Source organism: Ranitomeya imitator, chromosome 5 (genome assembly GCF_032444005.1).
Source record: "Ranitomeya imitator isolate aRanImi1 chromosome 5, aRanImi1.pri, whole genome shotgun sequence".
Taxonomy (NCBI): domain Eukaryota; kingdom Metazoa; phylum Chordata; class Amphibia; order Anura; family Dendrobatidae; genus Ranitomeya; species Ranitomeya imitator.
Genome location: NC_091286.1, coordinates 120,259,904 through 120,273,445, shown reverse-complemented (window position 1 = coordinate 120,273,445; position 13,542 = coordinate 120,259,904). Strand labels below are relative to the sequence as shown.

The following is a 13,542-nucleotide window of genomic DNA, read 5'->3' as shown; positions in this document are numbered from 1 at the left end:
GGGTCAATGCATCACATGGCATTTAAGAAGCATTATTGTTATAGGGGCAATCAGAGCATTAAAACTTTTAAATAAAAATTATATACAAATAGCGCTATGGGAAGAATACACAAGGGAGGATTTTTTATATACTGTATACAGTGGGGAAAATAAGCATTTGATACACAGACGATTTTGCAAGTTTTCCCACCTACAAGGAATGGAGAGGTCTGTAATTTTTATCGTATGTACACTTCAACTGTGAGAGACAGAATCATAAAAAAATCCCGAAAACCACATTGTATGATTTTTACATAATTTGCATTTTATTGCATGAAATAAGTATTTGATCACCTACCAACCAGCAAGAATTCTGTCTCTCACAGACTTGTTAGTTTTTCTTCAAGAAGCCCTCCTACTCAGCACTCATTGCCTGTATTAATTGCACCTGTTTGAATTAGTTACCTGTATAAAAGACACTTGTCCATTCACTCAATCACATGCCAACCTCTCCACCATGGCCAAGACTAAAGAGCTGTCTAAGGACACGAGTGACAAAATTGTTAACCTGCACAAGGCTGGGACAGGCTACAGGACAATAGGCAAGCAGCTTGTTGAGAAGGAAACAACTGTTGGCTCAATTCTGAATAGAACTTTGTGGTATCAACTCCACTCTGGAGGAAGAAGAAGGATTAGTACAATGCTAAGAACTCCGTCCCAACCATGGTGAGGAAAATATCATACTTTGGAGATACTTTTCTGCAAAGGGAACAGGACAACAGCACCGTATTGAAAGGAAGATGGATAGGGTCATGTATCGCAAGATTTTGGCAAACAACCTCCTTCCCTCAGTAAGAGCATTCAAGATAGGTTGTGGCTGAGTCTTCCAGTATGACAATGACCTGAAACACACAACCAGGGCAACTAAGGAGTGGCTCTGTAAGAAGCATTTCAAGGTCCTGGAGTGGCCTAGGCAGTCTCCAGACCTGTACCCAATCTTTGGAGGGAGCTGAAACTCAATGATGTCCAGCAACAGCTCAGAAACTTCAAAACTTCAAAGATATGGAGAAGAATGGTATGGAGTAGTGGGTCAAAATCCCTGCTGCAATGTGTGCAAACTTGGTCAAGAACTACAGGAAACACTTGACCTCTGTAATTGCAAACAAAGGTTTCTGTACCAAATATTAAGTTCTGTTTTGCTATTGAATAAAATACTTATATCATGAAAAATCATACAATGTTATTTTCTGGTTTTTTTTTTAGATACTGTCTTTCGCAGTTGAAGTGCCCCTACGATAAAAATTACAGACCTCTCTATTCTTTGTAGTTGTCAAATTCGGCAGTGAATCAAATACTGTATACTTATGAATATTTTCCACATCATATTCCACTATAATAGAATTTGCATAGACACATGCAATGCATATACTGTTGGGGGAACCTCTAGTATACAGTGGGTACAGAAAGTATTCAGACCCCTTTAAATTTTTTACTCTTTATTTCATTGCAGCCATTTGGTAAATTCAAAAAAGTTCATTTTTTTTCTCATTAATGCACACTCTGCACCCCATCTGGACTGAAAAAAGGAGAAATGTAGTAATTTTTGCAAATGTATTAAAAAGGAAAAACTGAAATATCACATGGTCATAAGTATTCAGACCCTTTGCTCAGTATTGAGTAGAAGCACCCTTTTGAGTAAGTACAGCCCTGAGTCTTCTTGGGAATGATGTATCAAGTTTTTCACACCTGGATTGGGGATTCTCTGCCATTCTTCTTTGTAGATCCTCTCCAGTTCCGTCAGGTTGGATGGTGAATGTTGATGGACAGCCATTTTCAGGTCTCTCCAGAGATGCTCAATTGGGTTTAGGTCAGCGCTCTGTCTGGGACAGTCAAGAATGGTCACAGAGTTGCTATGAAGCCACTTCTTTGTTATTTTAGCTGTGTGCTTAGGGTCATTGTCTTGTTGGAAGGTGAACCTTCGGCCAAGTCTGAGGTCCAGAGCGCTCAGGAAGAGATTTTCATCCAGGAAATCTCTGTACTTGGCCGCATTCATGTTTCCTTCAATGACAACCAGTCATCCTGTCCCTGCAGCTGAAAAACACCCCCATAGCATGATGCTGCCACCACCATGCTTCACTGTTGGGACTGTATTGGGCAGGTGATGAGCAGTGCTTGGTTTTCTCCACACATACCGCTTAGAATTATCACCAAAAAGGTCTATCTTCATCTCATCAGACCAGAGAATCTTATTTCTCTTAGTCTGGGACTCCTTCATGTGTTTTTTAACAAACTCTCTGCGGGCTTTCATATGTCTTGCACTGAAGAGAGTCTTCCGTCGGGCCACTCTGCCATAAAGGCAGGACTGGTGTTGGGCTGCAGTGATAGTTGGCTTTGTGGAACTTTCTCCCATCTCCCTACTGCATTTCTGGAGCTCAGCCACAGTGATCTTGGGGTTCTTCTTTACCTCTCCCACCAAGGCTCTTCTCCAACGATTGCTCAGTTTGGCTGGACGGCCAGGTCTAAGAAGAATTATGGTGGTCTCAAACTTCTTGCATTTAAGGAGTATGGAGGCCACTGTGCTCTTAGGAACCTCGAGTACTGCAGAAATTCTGTTGTAACCTTGGACAGATCTGTGCCTTGCCACAATTCTGTCTCTGAGCTGAGCTCCTTGGCCAGTTTCTTTGACCTCATAATTCTCCTTTGGTCTGGCATGCACTGTGAGCTGTGAGGTCTTATATAGACAGGTGTGTGCCTTTCCAAATTAAGTCCTATCAGTTTAATTAAACACAGCTGGACTACAATGAAGGAGTAGAACCATCTCAAGGAGGATCACAAGGAAATGGACAGCATGCGGCTTAAATATGAGTGTCTGAGCAAAGGGTCTGAATACTTATGACCATGTGATATTTCAGTTTTTCTTTTTTATTAAATTTGCAAACATTTCTACATTTCTGTTTTTTCAGTCAAGATGGGGTGCAGAGAAGTACATTAATATGAAAAAAATGAACTTTTATGAATTTACCAAATGGCTGCAATGAAACAAAGAGTGAACAATTTAAAGGGGTCTGAATACTTTCGGCACCCACTGTATGTTCATGGACTGAACAATTAGCGCAATAATTGTGTTAACCATGTAGTAACTGTTGGAAAAGGCTGGATTGCACTAAACGCAATGTTAATCCTCATAGATAGATTAATCTAATATACTAATAAAAGGTTTACTGGCATAAAACACACAAGGGCCTTTTTTCACACAAACTTGAGTCAATGTATAAATTCCATATTGCCATGTATATAGAAGTTCATTATGAGAACTTCTGATTCCTGTGTCAGTAACCATAGAGAATGATAGCCTATTAGATAATGTGAAGTCAGAGGGATGTCAGACTATCCACCGCTGACAAGTTTCCTACAGGAGCGGTAGGTAAAATTAGCAGTCAGAGAGTGGCACAACAGTTTAGATCTGACTATGTTAGCCATATTAGTCCTGGTACCTGTGAAACCTGAGTGCCCTGACTTCAACTGATACTTGCTCCAGCACACAGTATGTAGTAGAAGTGTTCTGATATCATAAATATAAAATACAGTTGGTGCCTCGGCCGGTGGTGCACGTCTGAGAAGTTCAGTGCTCGGTGAGATCCAGATCCGGCTGTGGTGAAGACTGCGTAGAACTAAATGCCTTGGTGAACTCCAGTGACCTGATACTCCGTGACGACACAAAGATTGCAGCTGAAAGGATCAAAACCAACGTGTTTAGAAGCTACCTGCTTTATTCCTCAGGGATGGTCCACATAAGACAAAGCAATCTTTATAGAGCTGGAAGGTCACATTGTTAATTATACAGACAATCAATCTTATTGACGTATATATCACTTAAATTATTGAAATGCCAAAATTTCTATTTCACTATTAAGGCCGCTTGTCCTTAAAGTGTTTAACTCAAAAATTCATTAACTTTCTGTATGTGACATCTTTTTTAGAAATTCCCCCGGCAATCTTTTTTAACTGTTTGGATTCCCCATATCTGAGTGCCTAACAGAGAAAGTACATGCTTATCCGCATAGGGTTTGGATAAGGGGTGTCTGTCCAATGTATTTATGATGTTATGTGCATCTTCACCCATTCTTTTTGCACTGTATGTGTTCTCTTAGTATGACCAATATACTTTTTTGGCAAGGACACTCAATACAATAGATATCCTCTTTTGTTTGGCATGTGACGTAATCTTGAATCATAAATTGCTCATTCCTATTATTAAATTCTTTACGTTTTTTAATGGATAGCATACAACATACCTTACATTTTATGCAAGAAAAACACCTTTAACTTTTAGGTTTAGCATCAGTAATTATTTTTTTGTTGTGGAATGTCTCTTATTGTAGTCTAGATTTTTTGTAAAAAATCCCTATTATAGCCTTTTCATTCAAATTTAGCTGTTAACATTTTTGCTTCACTTTCAAAATCTTGAATCTTAGTGCAAGACCTAACACTAAGGATATGTGCATTGAATTTGATATATCAATAATTACTATAACTCTCAAAAGAACTTTCTAGGAAATATTGTGAACAAATATTGGAACATTTTGAGGGAGGATGAGGTAACTGGAGAACAACTACCAGGTCATGCCGAAATGCTCGCAATATTGGGAATCTGGTTGCTCCTACTATTCAGCAGCCAGATCACAATAATTCACGGATCACCTCATTTGTGAATACTTAAGGCTTTTACCTTGGAAAAAATGTAAGGTATGTGGTATCCTTTCCACTAAAAAACATAAAGAATTTAATAATGAAATTAATTTATGATTCAAGATTACCGGTATGTCACATGCCAAACCAAGGGGGATATCTATTGTATTGAGTGTCCTTGCCAAAAAAAAGTATATTGGTCCCACTAAGAGAACACATACAAAAAGAATGGGTGAAGATGCACATACCATTATAAATAAATTTGATGGGCACCCATTATCAAAACACTATGTGGATAAGCATGGAGGTTTCTTGTTAGGCACACAGATATGGGGAATCCAAACAGTTAAAAAAGATTGGTGGGGGATTTGTAAAATAGATGTCACGTAAAGAAAGTCAATAAGATTAAATTAATAAAAGGGAGTGCTAGTACAAAGAAAGGAGAGACGGGTATCTGCTGCAAACAAAAACTGCACACCACTAAGGTCAGTCAGGGGTTAAACATAAATTACAATTCTAATGTTCACGCTAAGATAATCCCACTCAGATTGATAAAATAGGTGAAAAGATTATTAGAAGGACTGTTCTGTCATAAAATAGTCACCAGAGGAATAGTTCTGACACTTACGTAGGAACTTAAATGTTTACGTCATTGCAGTACTTTTGCTGATGTTGTGAGGTATATCTATATGCTGGAGTCTTCTAGTGCGTTGAATTCCAGATAGCAATGATGAATTCGCTGTGAGATTCTTCTGGAGTGCTGTCCTGGCCGGTGACAGCTACTCCACAGCTCCCCCATCGCGGCGGTGCGCTAGCGTGGCTGTCACGTTGATTTAACGTTGGAGAGCGTGAAACCAGCAGGACCTTCGAGACGTCAGTGGTCACGTGTTAGATTATGGGGTATGCAATGGACCAATTCCTTCCTACTAGTTTCGGAAATCCACGGTTTCCTTCATCAGTTATTGCGCTAATTGTTCAGTCCGTGACCATGCATCAGTATAGGCATTACATGTGTCTATGCAAATTCTATTATAGTGGAATACGTCACGGATAATATTCATAAGTATAGATATAAATAAATCCTCCCTTGTGTAGTCTTCCCAGTCTTTGGTACATAATTTTTATCTAAAGGTTTTTAATTCACACCAAAGTGTGGAGGTTGCTATCCAAACTTGCGGCTGGGGATAGATCTGAATATTAAGTGCCAGTGCATATGTATATATTTTGTACTCAGAGGGACAAAATGTGGACACTTTTTTCCAGGGGCGTTCGCACAGGGAATTAATATTATCTAGGGGGCAATTTTACCATTTACGATCAAGGCATTATTACTAGGTAAGGGACACAGTGGTGGGCATTACTTTGTGGGGCACTAAGAGGAGCGCTGTTTTGTGCCAAACAGCAGGTGCAGTAGTAGGGACACTTATGGCAGCAGCAGATCAATATTTGGGTGCCAGTAGGATGAGCCCACTCAAATGTTTCACACACCCCTAAGCTGAAAGCTGAACCCCTACATACTCCTCTGCTCTTCAACAAACCAGCATCTTCCCTTACCTCTTTTCATGCTGTATGAACCACCCCACCCACTCTTCCTAGCCCATGCCCTCTGAGATTACCAGTGGTAGTGATGCTACAGATTTTAATACTGTGACTATCACTGTGGATCCGCCAATGATATTGTAACCATTATCTGACTGTGATAACTAATAGCTAATAAAATAATTACCGGTATGCTACACGGAATAGTTAAAATATCATGACCGCATCAGTCAGACTGAACACTTGAACATGTGATTTGTAAGCATACACTTGTTCTATATACACATTAAGCATTTCTTAGCGAGAAATCTGGAAAGACTTAAGTAAGAAGTCAAAGCGGCCAGAGCTGTTGATGTCAGGAAGGGTGTTGGTTTATCCTGTTTTGTTAATATAGCAATTGCTGCTTCCTTCTTTATGACCCGGCTTTCCTTACTGCCTCCATTAACCTTCTATATCTTCCATTTCAGCTATGGGGTATCATCAAACAAGGATACAAGTGCAAAGGTAACTTTCATAGGTCCACATTGTTTGCCTATATACCACAAAGTAGAAAAACAATATCATATTGACCACATGACACGCACTGCTACAAGAACAATAATTAAAATGCATAAAAGGGAACTTTGAGCCCTATAAAATATTCTAAAAGCATATTCACGCTGTGTTTCTTTTTTCCGGCAGTCAAAAACATTAGATTTGCAAGCGGCTGACACAATAGCAATTGCTCCTTGTCTCTGGCATTTTCTCAACCCTTTTTTTCAATCCTTAAAGGGAGGGTGCCGTGATTTTAGTTTTTGTATTAATAATTATTGATTATATAATCAATTATTTTTAATACAAAAGTAAATGTAGTACTTTAATACTTTTTTATTTATTCATTTTTACTTTTGCCACTGGAGGCCGCCATTTTCATTAGTGTGGGTGTAAGTGTCTGGACACGACACTTGCACACCTCACTTACGGCAGCCATGGGCATAGGAGCCAACAGTCGGGCTCCGACCGCTCCTCCTGCCTCTCAGCTGTGACTTGGGCACGCCCACTGGGCTGCTACGCCACAGCTGTGAGAGGAGATCGCGGCCATTTTGTTTTTTATTTTCCTCTGTCATCGCACACACAGCTCAGTGTGTGCGATCATGGCAGGAGCTGCCAGGGAGAAGCTGCTGCTGGGAAGAGAGGTTCGGGGTGAGTATCTGCAGCCAGGAGCTGTGATTGCAGCCTGTACTTAGTATTACAGCACAGGCTGCAATCACTGCTCACTGCCGTTCAGAGCAGAGCAGGGAGATCGTCACACTGCTCTGCCCTGACCACGATTCAGCACTTCCTGGAAGAGGACGGAAGGTAAGTACAGAGTTTTTATTTTCTTATGCATCTACCACTGCTACCAGCCCCTATATACCACTGCTACTAGCCCCAAAATACCATCTACTACTAGCCCCTATATACCACTGCTACTAGCCCCTATATACCACTGCTACTAGCCCCTATATACCACTGCTACCTGATCCTATATACCACTGCTACCTGCCCCTATATACCACTGCTACTAGCCCCTATATACCACTGCTACTAGCCCCTATATACCACTGCTACCAGCCCCTATATACCACTGCTACTAGCCCCAATATACCATCTACTACTAGCCCCTATATACCACTGCTACTAGCCCCTATATACCACTGCTACTAGCCCCTATATACCACTGCTACCTGCTCCTATATACCACTGCTACCTGCCCCTATATACCACTTCTACTAGCCCCTATATACCACTGCTACTAGCCCCTATATACCACTGCTACCTGCTCCTATATACCACTGCTACTAGCCCCTATATACCACTGCTACTAGCCCCTATATACCACTGCTACTAGCCCCTATATACCACTGCTACTAGCCCCTATATACCACTGCTACCTGCTCCTATATACCACTGCTACCTGCCCCTATATACCACTGCTACTAGCCCCTTTATACCACTGCTACCTGCTCCTATATACCACTGCTACCTGCTCCTATATACCACTGCTACTAGCCCCTATATACCACTGCTACTAGCCCCTATATACCACTGCTACCTGCTCCTATATACCACTGCTACCTGCCCCTATATACCACTGCTACTAGCCCCTATATACCACTGCTACCAGCCACTATATACCACTGCTACTAGCCCCTATATACCACTGCTACTAGCCCCTATATACCACTGCTACTAGCCCCTATATACCACTGCTACTAGCCCCTATATACCACTGCTACCTGCTCCTATATACCACTGCTACCTGCCCCTATATACCACTGCTACTAGCCCCTATATACCACTGCTACCAGCCACTATATACCACTGCTACTAGCCCCTATATACCACTGCTACCAGCCACTATATGCCACTGCTACCTGCCCCTATATACCACTGCTACCTGCCCCTATATACCACTGCTACCTGCCCCTATATACCACCGCTACCTGCCTCTGTATACCACCGCTACCTGCTTCTGTATACCACTGCTACCTGCCTCTGTATACCACCTACCACTGCTGCCTGCCTCTATATACCATCTACCACTGCTGCCTGCCTCTATATACCATCTACGACTGCTGCCTGCCTCTATATACCACCTACCACTGCTGCCTGTCTCTATATACCATCTACCACTGCTGCCTGCCTCTATATACCATCTACGACTGCTGCCTGCCTCTATATACCACCTACCACTGCTGCCTGTCTCTATATACCATCTACCACTGCTGCCTGCCTCTATATACCATCTACGACTGCTGCCTGCCTCTATATACCATCTACGACTGCTGCCTGCCTCTATATACCACCTACCACTGCTGCCTGCCTCTATATACCATCTACCACTGCTGCCTGCCTCTATATACCATCTACCACTGCTGCCTGCCTCTATATACCATCTACCACTGCTACCTCTGTCCTGTGTAGCTAATCTAGTCTTGTGTAGCTAATCCTGTCCTGTGTACAGTATCACACAAGATAGGATTAGATACACGGCGCAGCACAGTATCACACAGGACAGGATTAGATACACGGCTCAGCAGTCAGTATCTAATCCTCTCCTATGCACTCCTCTCCCCCTGCGTGTCTTTCCCCATTGTGGTTTATTATTTTTGTTGTGGGAGATGAGGGAGTCGAGGATTATGCGTTCGGTATGGTATAAAAAAGATTAATAAAGGACTTTATTCTGGCCGATTCTTTATTTACAATACATGTGAGATCTATGTGGTGGCATTATGGGTGATCTATATGGCGGTATTATGTGAGAAGCATATGGTGGTATGTGAGAACACTGGCGGTATTATGTGTGATCTATATGGTAGTATGTGAGAACACTGGCGGTATTATGTGTGATCACGGTGAGTCATTGGACGTGGTATATCTCGATTTTTCCAAAGCGTTTGATACCGTGCCGCACAAGAGGTTGGTACACAAAATGAGAATGCTTGGTCTGGGGGAAATTGTGTGTAAATGGGTTAGTAACTGGCTTAGTGATAGAAAGCAGAGGGTGGTTATAAATGGTATAGTCTCTAACTGGGTCGCTGTGACCAGTGGGGTACCGCAGGGGTCAGTATTGGGACCTGTTCTCTTCAACATATTCATTAATGATCTAGTAGAAGGTTTACACAGTAAAATATCGATATTTGCAAATGATACAAAACTATGTAAAGCAGTTAATACAAGAGAAGATAGTATTCTGCTACAGATGGATCTGGATAAGTTGGAAACTTGGGCTGAAAGGTGGCAGATGAGGTTTAACAATGATAAATGTAAGGTTATACACATGGGAAGAAGGAATCAATATCACCATTACACACTGAATGGGAAACCACTGGGTAAATCTGACAGGGAGAAGGACTTGGGGATCCTAGTTAATGATAAACTTACCTGGAGCAGCCAGTGCCAGGCAGCAGCTGCCAAGGCAAACAGGATCATGGGGTGCATTAAAAGAGGTCTGGATACACATGATGAGAGCATTATACTGCCTCTGTACAAATCCCTAGTTAGACCGCACATGGAGTACTGTGTCCAGTTTTGGGCACCGGTGCTCAGGAAGGATATAATGGAACTAGAGAGAGTACAAAGGAGGGCAACAAAATTAATAAAGGGGATGGGAGAACTACAATACCCAGATAGATTAGCGAAATTAGGATTATTTAGTCTAGAAAAAAGACGACTGAGGGGCGATCTAATAACCATGTATAAGTATATAAGGGGACAATACAAATATCTCGCTGAGGATCTGTTTATACCAAGGAAGGTGACGGGCACAAGGGGGCATTCTTTGCGTCTGGAGGAGAGAAGGTTTTTCCACCAACATAGAAGAGGATTCTTTACTGTTAGGGCAGTGAGAATCTGGAATTGCTTGCCTGAGGAGGTGGTGATGGCGAACTCAGTCGAGGGGTTCAAGAGAGGCCTGGATGCCTTCCTGGAGCAGAACAATATTGTATCATACAATTATTAGGTTCTGTAGAAGGACGTAGATCTGGGTATTTATTATGATGGAATATAGGCTGAACTGGATGGACAAATGTCTTTTTTCGGCCTTACTAACTATGTTACTATGTTACTATGTATGTTACTATCTATATGGCGGTATGTGAGAACACTGGCGGTATTATGTGTGATCTATATGGCGGTATGTGAGAACACTGGCGGTATTATGTCTGATCTATATGGCGGTATGTGAGAACACTGGCGGTATTATGTGTGATCTATATGGTGGTATTATGTGAGAACTGTATGACAGTATTGTGATCTATTTGATAGTATTGTGTGTGATCTATATGGCGGTATTATGTGAGAACACTATGGCAGTATTATCTTCAGAAAGCGGACCCATTCTATGGTGGTTCTGGCTGAGCACCTGCACGCGGGTCTGGGGTAATAGAGGGTAAAGCATGACCTCCAGTTAGGTGTAGTCAGGGGAAGGCTGGTGAGGCAGCTGAAGAGAGGGGTCTGATTTTTATCGTTACTATATGGCTACATTTCCTTCCCAGCGTCACCCCGGACTGCGCCTGTCACCTCGCTTTTACACATTGCCAGGACAGGATGGAGAAGACAGGATCTGAGGAGGGGAATGGAGTCTTTGTATGCAAAGTCTGGATCATACCAGGCCATCAATCCGCAGAAATGTTTCCTGGATTTCTGTGGAGCAGACGGTCCATCCATGTGTATAAAAGACAGCGCTCTATGTACAATCCCTGGCTGCTCCGCGCACCGAACAGGGGGCCCCCATAGACCAGCACACTGCTCTCCTGAAATACTCTGTGCTGCTGTCACCCTGCTCCCTCCACCACATATCTCCCAGAATCCTTGCTGCCTGCCATCCTCGGTGACTGTCTACTTGTCAGTATAAGGCTGCCTTCACACTATCATTATTTGGTCAGTATTTTACCTCAGTATTTGTAGCCAAAACCAGGAGTGGGTGATAAATACAGAAGTGGTGCATATGTTTCTATTATACTTTTCCTCTATTTGTTCCACTCCTGGTTTTGGCTTACAAATACTGAGGTAAAATACTGACAAAATACTGATAGTGTGACGGCAGCCATACTCTGCAGTCACCAACAAAATGGCTGCTCACTGGGTTCCTGAATATCATCCTCTCTAATCCCTTAGCAAACACCCATAAGGAGAGGAGAGGAGACATCACACGTCAGCAGACTCCGCCCATAATTACTGCAGTGCAGTAATGTGAGCTAGTTGTACACTAGGTTTTTCTGAAATTTCAGCAGCTGGTCCCCCTAGTGTTGAAAAGTGGAAATTCCAAAACTTTTCAAATTATTTTTCATATTTTACTAAATTATAAACAAATGATAATATTTTTTAAGAAAATGTAATCATTAATTCTTTACATTTTTACAATTTCTGAAAAAAAAATTTTTTTGATGGCACCTTCCCTTTAAAGGGAACTGTAATTTTTATTTTTATTTTGTAAATCAATAGTACCCGTGAAAATAACTTTGTAATATATTTTATCAGAGAAATTTGCTTCTTTCTATGCCAGAATTGATCAGTCATTATTAAAAATGTTTTTTTTGTAAATTATTTAAGAGTGTTGGAATGAATAACAGCATAATCGTACACAAAAAGAGAAAAATCAAGTGTGTACATTAAGTATGTCAACATTCATTTTATATATGAGGTACAAACTTAGTAAGTCTGGGAGCAGAACAGAAAGGAAAAAGGTGGTATTAAACAGGGGAAGGAGGGGTATCTAGATAGGAAGGGGAGGATGGAGGAGATCTGCCTCTAGCTCCTCCCTCTTCCCATCTACATACAATGTGTTACGTAATGTGAACTGTGACCTGCGTTATTAATGTTAATAATGTGTGTTGCTCAACAAAAGGTACAGTTAGCGTTAATAGCTGGGGCTAGCCCAGAGTGGGCGAGGCCTTGGGTGACAGAAGGAAGACAGTTTTCTGTCAGAAAGGCAGAGGGGGCCCATTGTCTCTAGTGAGAGGATCTAAGGTCCTGTTTTAGCAGTGCTGCAGTTTGTAGGTGTCCTTAGTTGTGAATGGAGACTGAAGGGACATAGCGTGATATGGAGGAGAATTGAAGAAAAATGACCAAGAGACAGAGTGATTTACTAGAGGCAGGTCCTGGGAGAGGATGCCTAGCAATACGGCCCAGAGTTTACAACTCATGATGGTAACCAGCCTAGACAGGACAGAATACGCAATACGAGGAGACTGCCCCGGGAGGGAGTTTCAGAGGTGTCAGAATCAGTGACGATAAGTACCGGCCATACTGGCACCGTAGTTCCCTACAGGGTAAAAAAAACACACGGAACCGCAGGTTGCATAAATGACTCTTGCTAACTGAGCTGTAGTTGTGGTGAAGTAGAGTGAAATAGTAAAGACAGAGAACCAGAATAGATGGAAAGACAAGAGAAAATAACTGAATTTGTGTGAGGAAAATGTTGCGCTTTGTAAAGGACATAACTAAGAAGATGTGTATCTGCCATCTCCTGTATTTAAACCTCCCCAAGTTAATGTTAATGTTTAGTAAAAAGTTTATTGCGACCTGTTGGTCTCCTTTATTGAGCTATCCAACATGTGGTCCTCACCAACCAATAAAATTGGTTACAAGCGGCCTACAAGGGTATAACGCCCCTACTCCACAAGTTCACACACCCAGCCAGGACTCCTATTTCCATGGAAAGTGCCGGGGTGCCAGAAATAAGAAATAAATACCTTGCCCACGGCTAACTCCCTGAGCCTTGTTACAACATCTCCTATATAAGTGATGGTAAGTCTGTATTCAGTGAATACAGATTTTACCTCAGAATTTTGGCAGAAAGAGAAGCAAATT

At 41.9% G+C, this 13,542-nt stretch overlaps 1 protein-coding gene across 1 annotated transcript in view; it reads left to right on the top strand.

Moving 5' to 3' along the window:
* Window positions 1–13,542, top strand: part of RASGRP3 (RAS guanyl releasing protein 3) — a 168,886-nt gene that overhangs the window by 124,305 nt on the left and 31,039 nt on the right. The window contains exon 14 of the mRNA XM_069769109.1: window positions 6,675–6,711. Coding sequence (XP_069625210.1) covers window positions 6,675–6,711 — 37 coding nt within the window. The remainder of the gene's footprint in view (window positions 1–6,674; window positions 6,712–13,542) is intronic.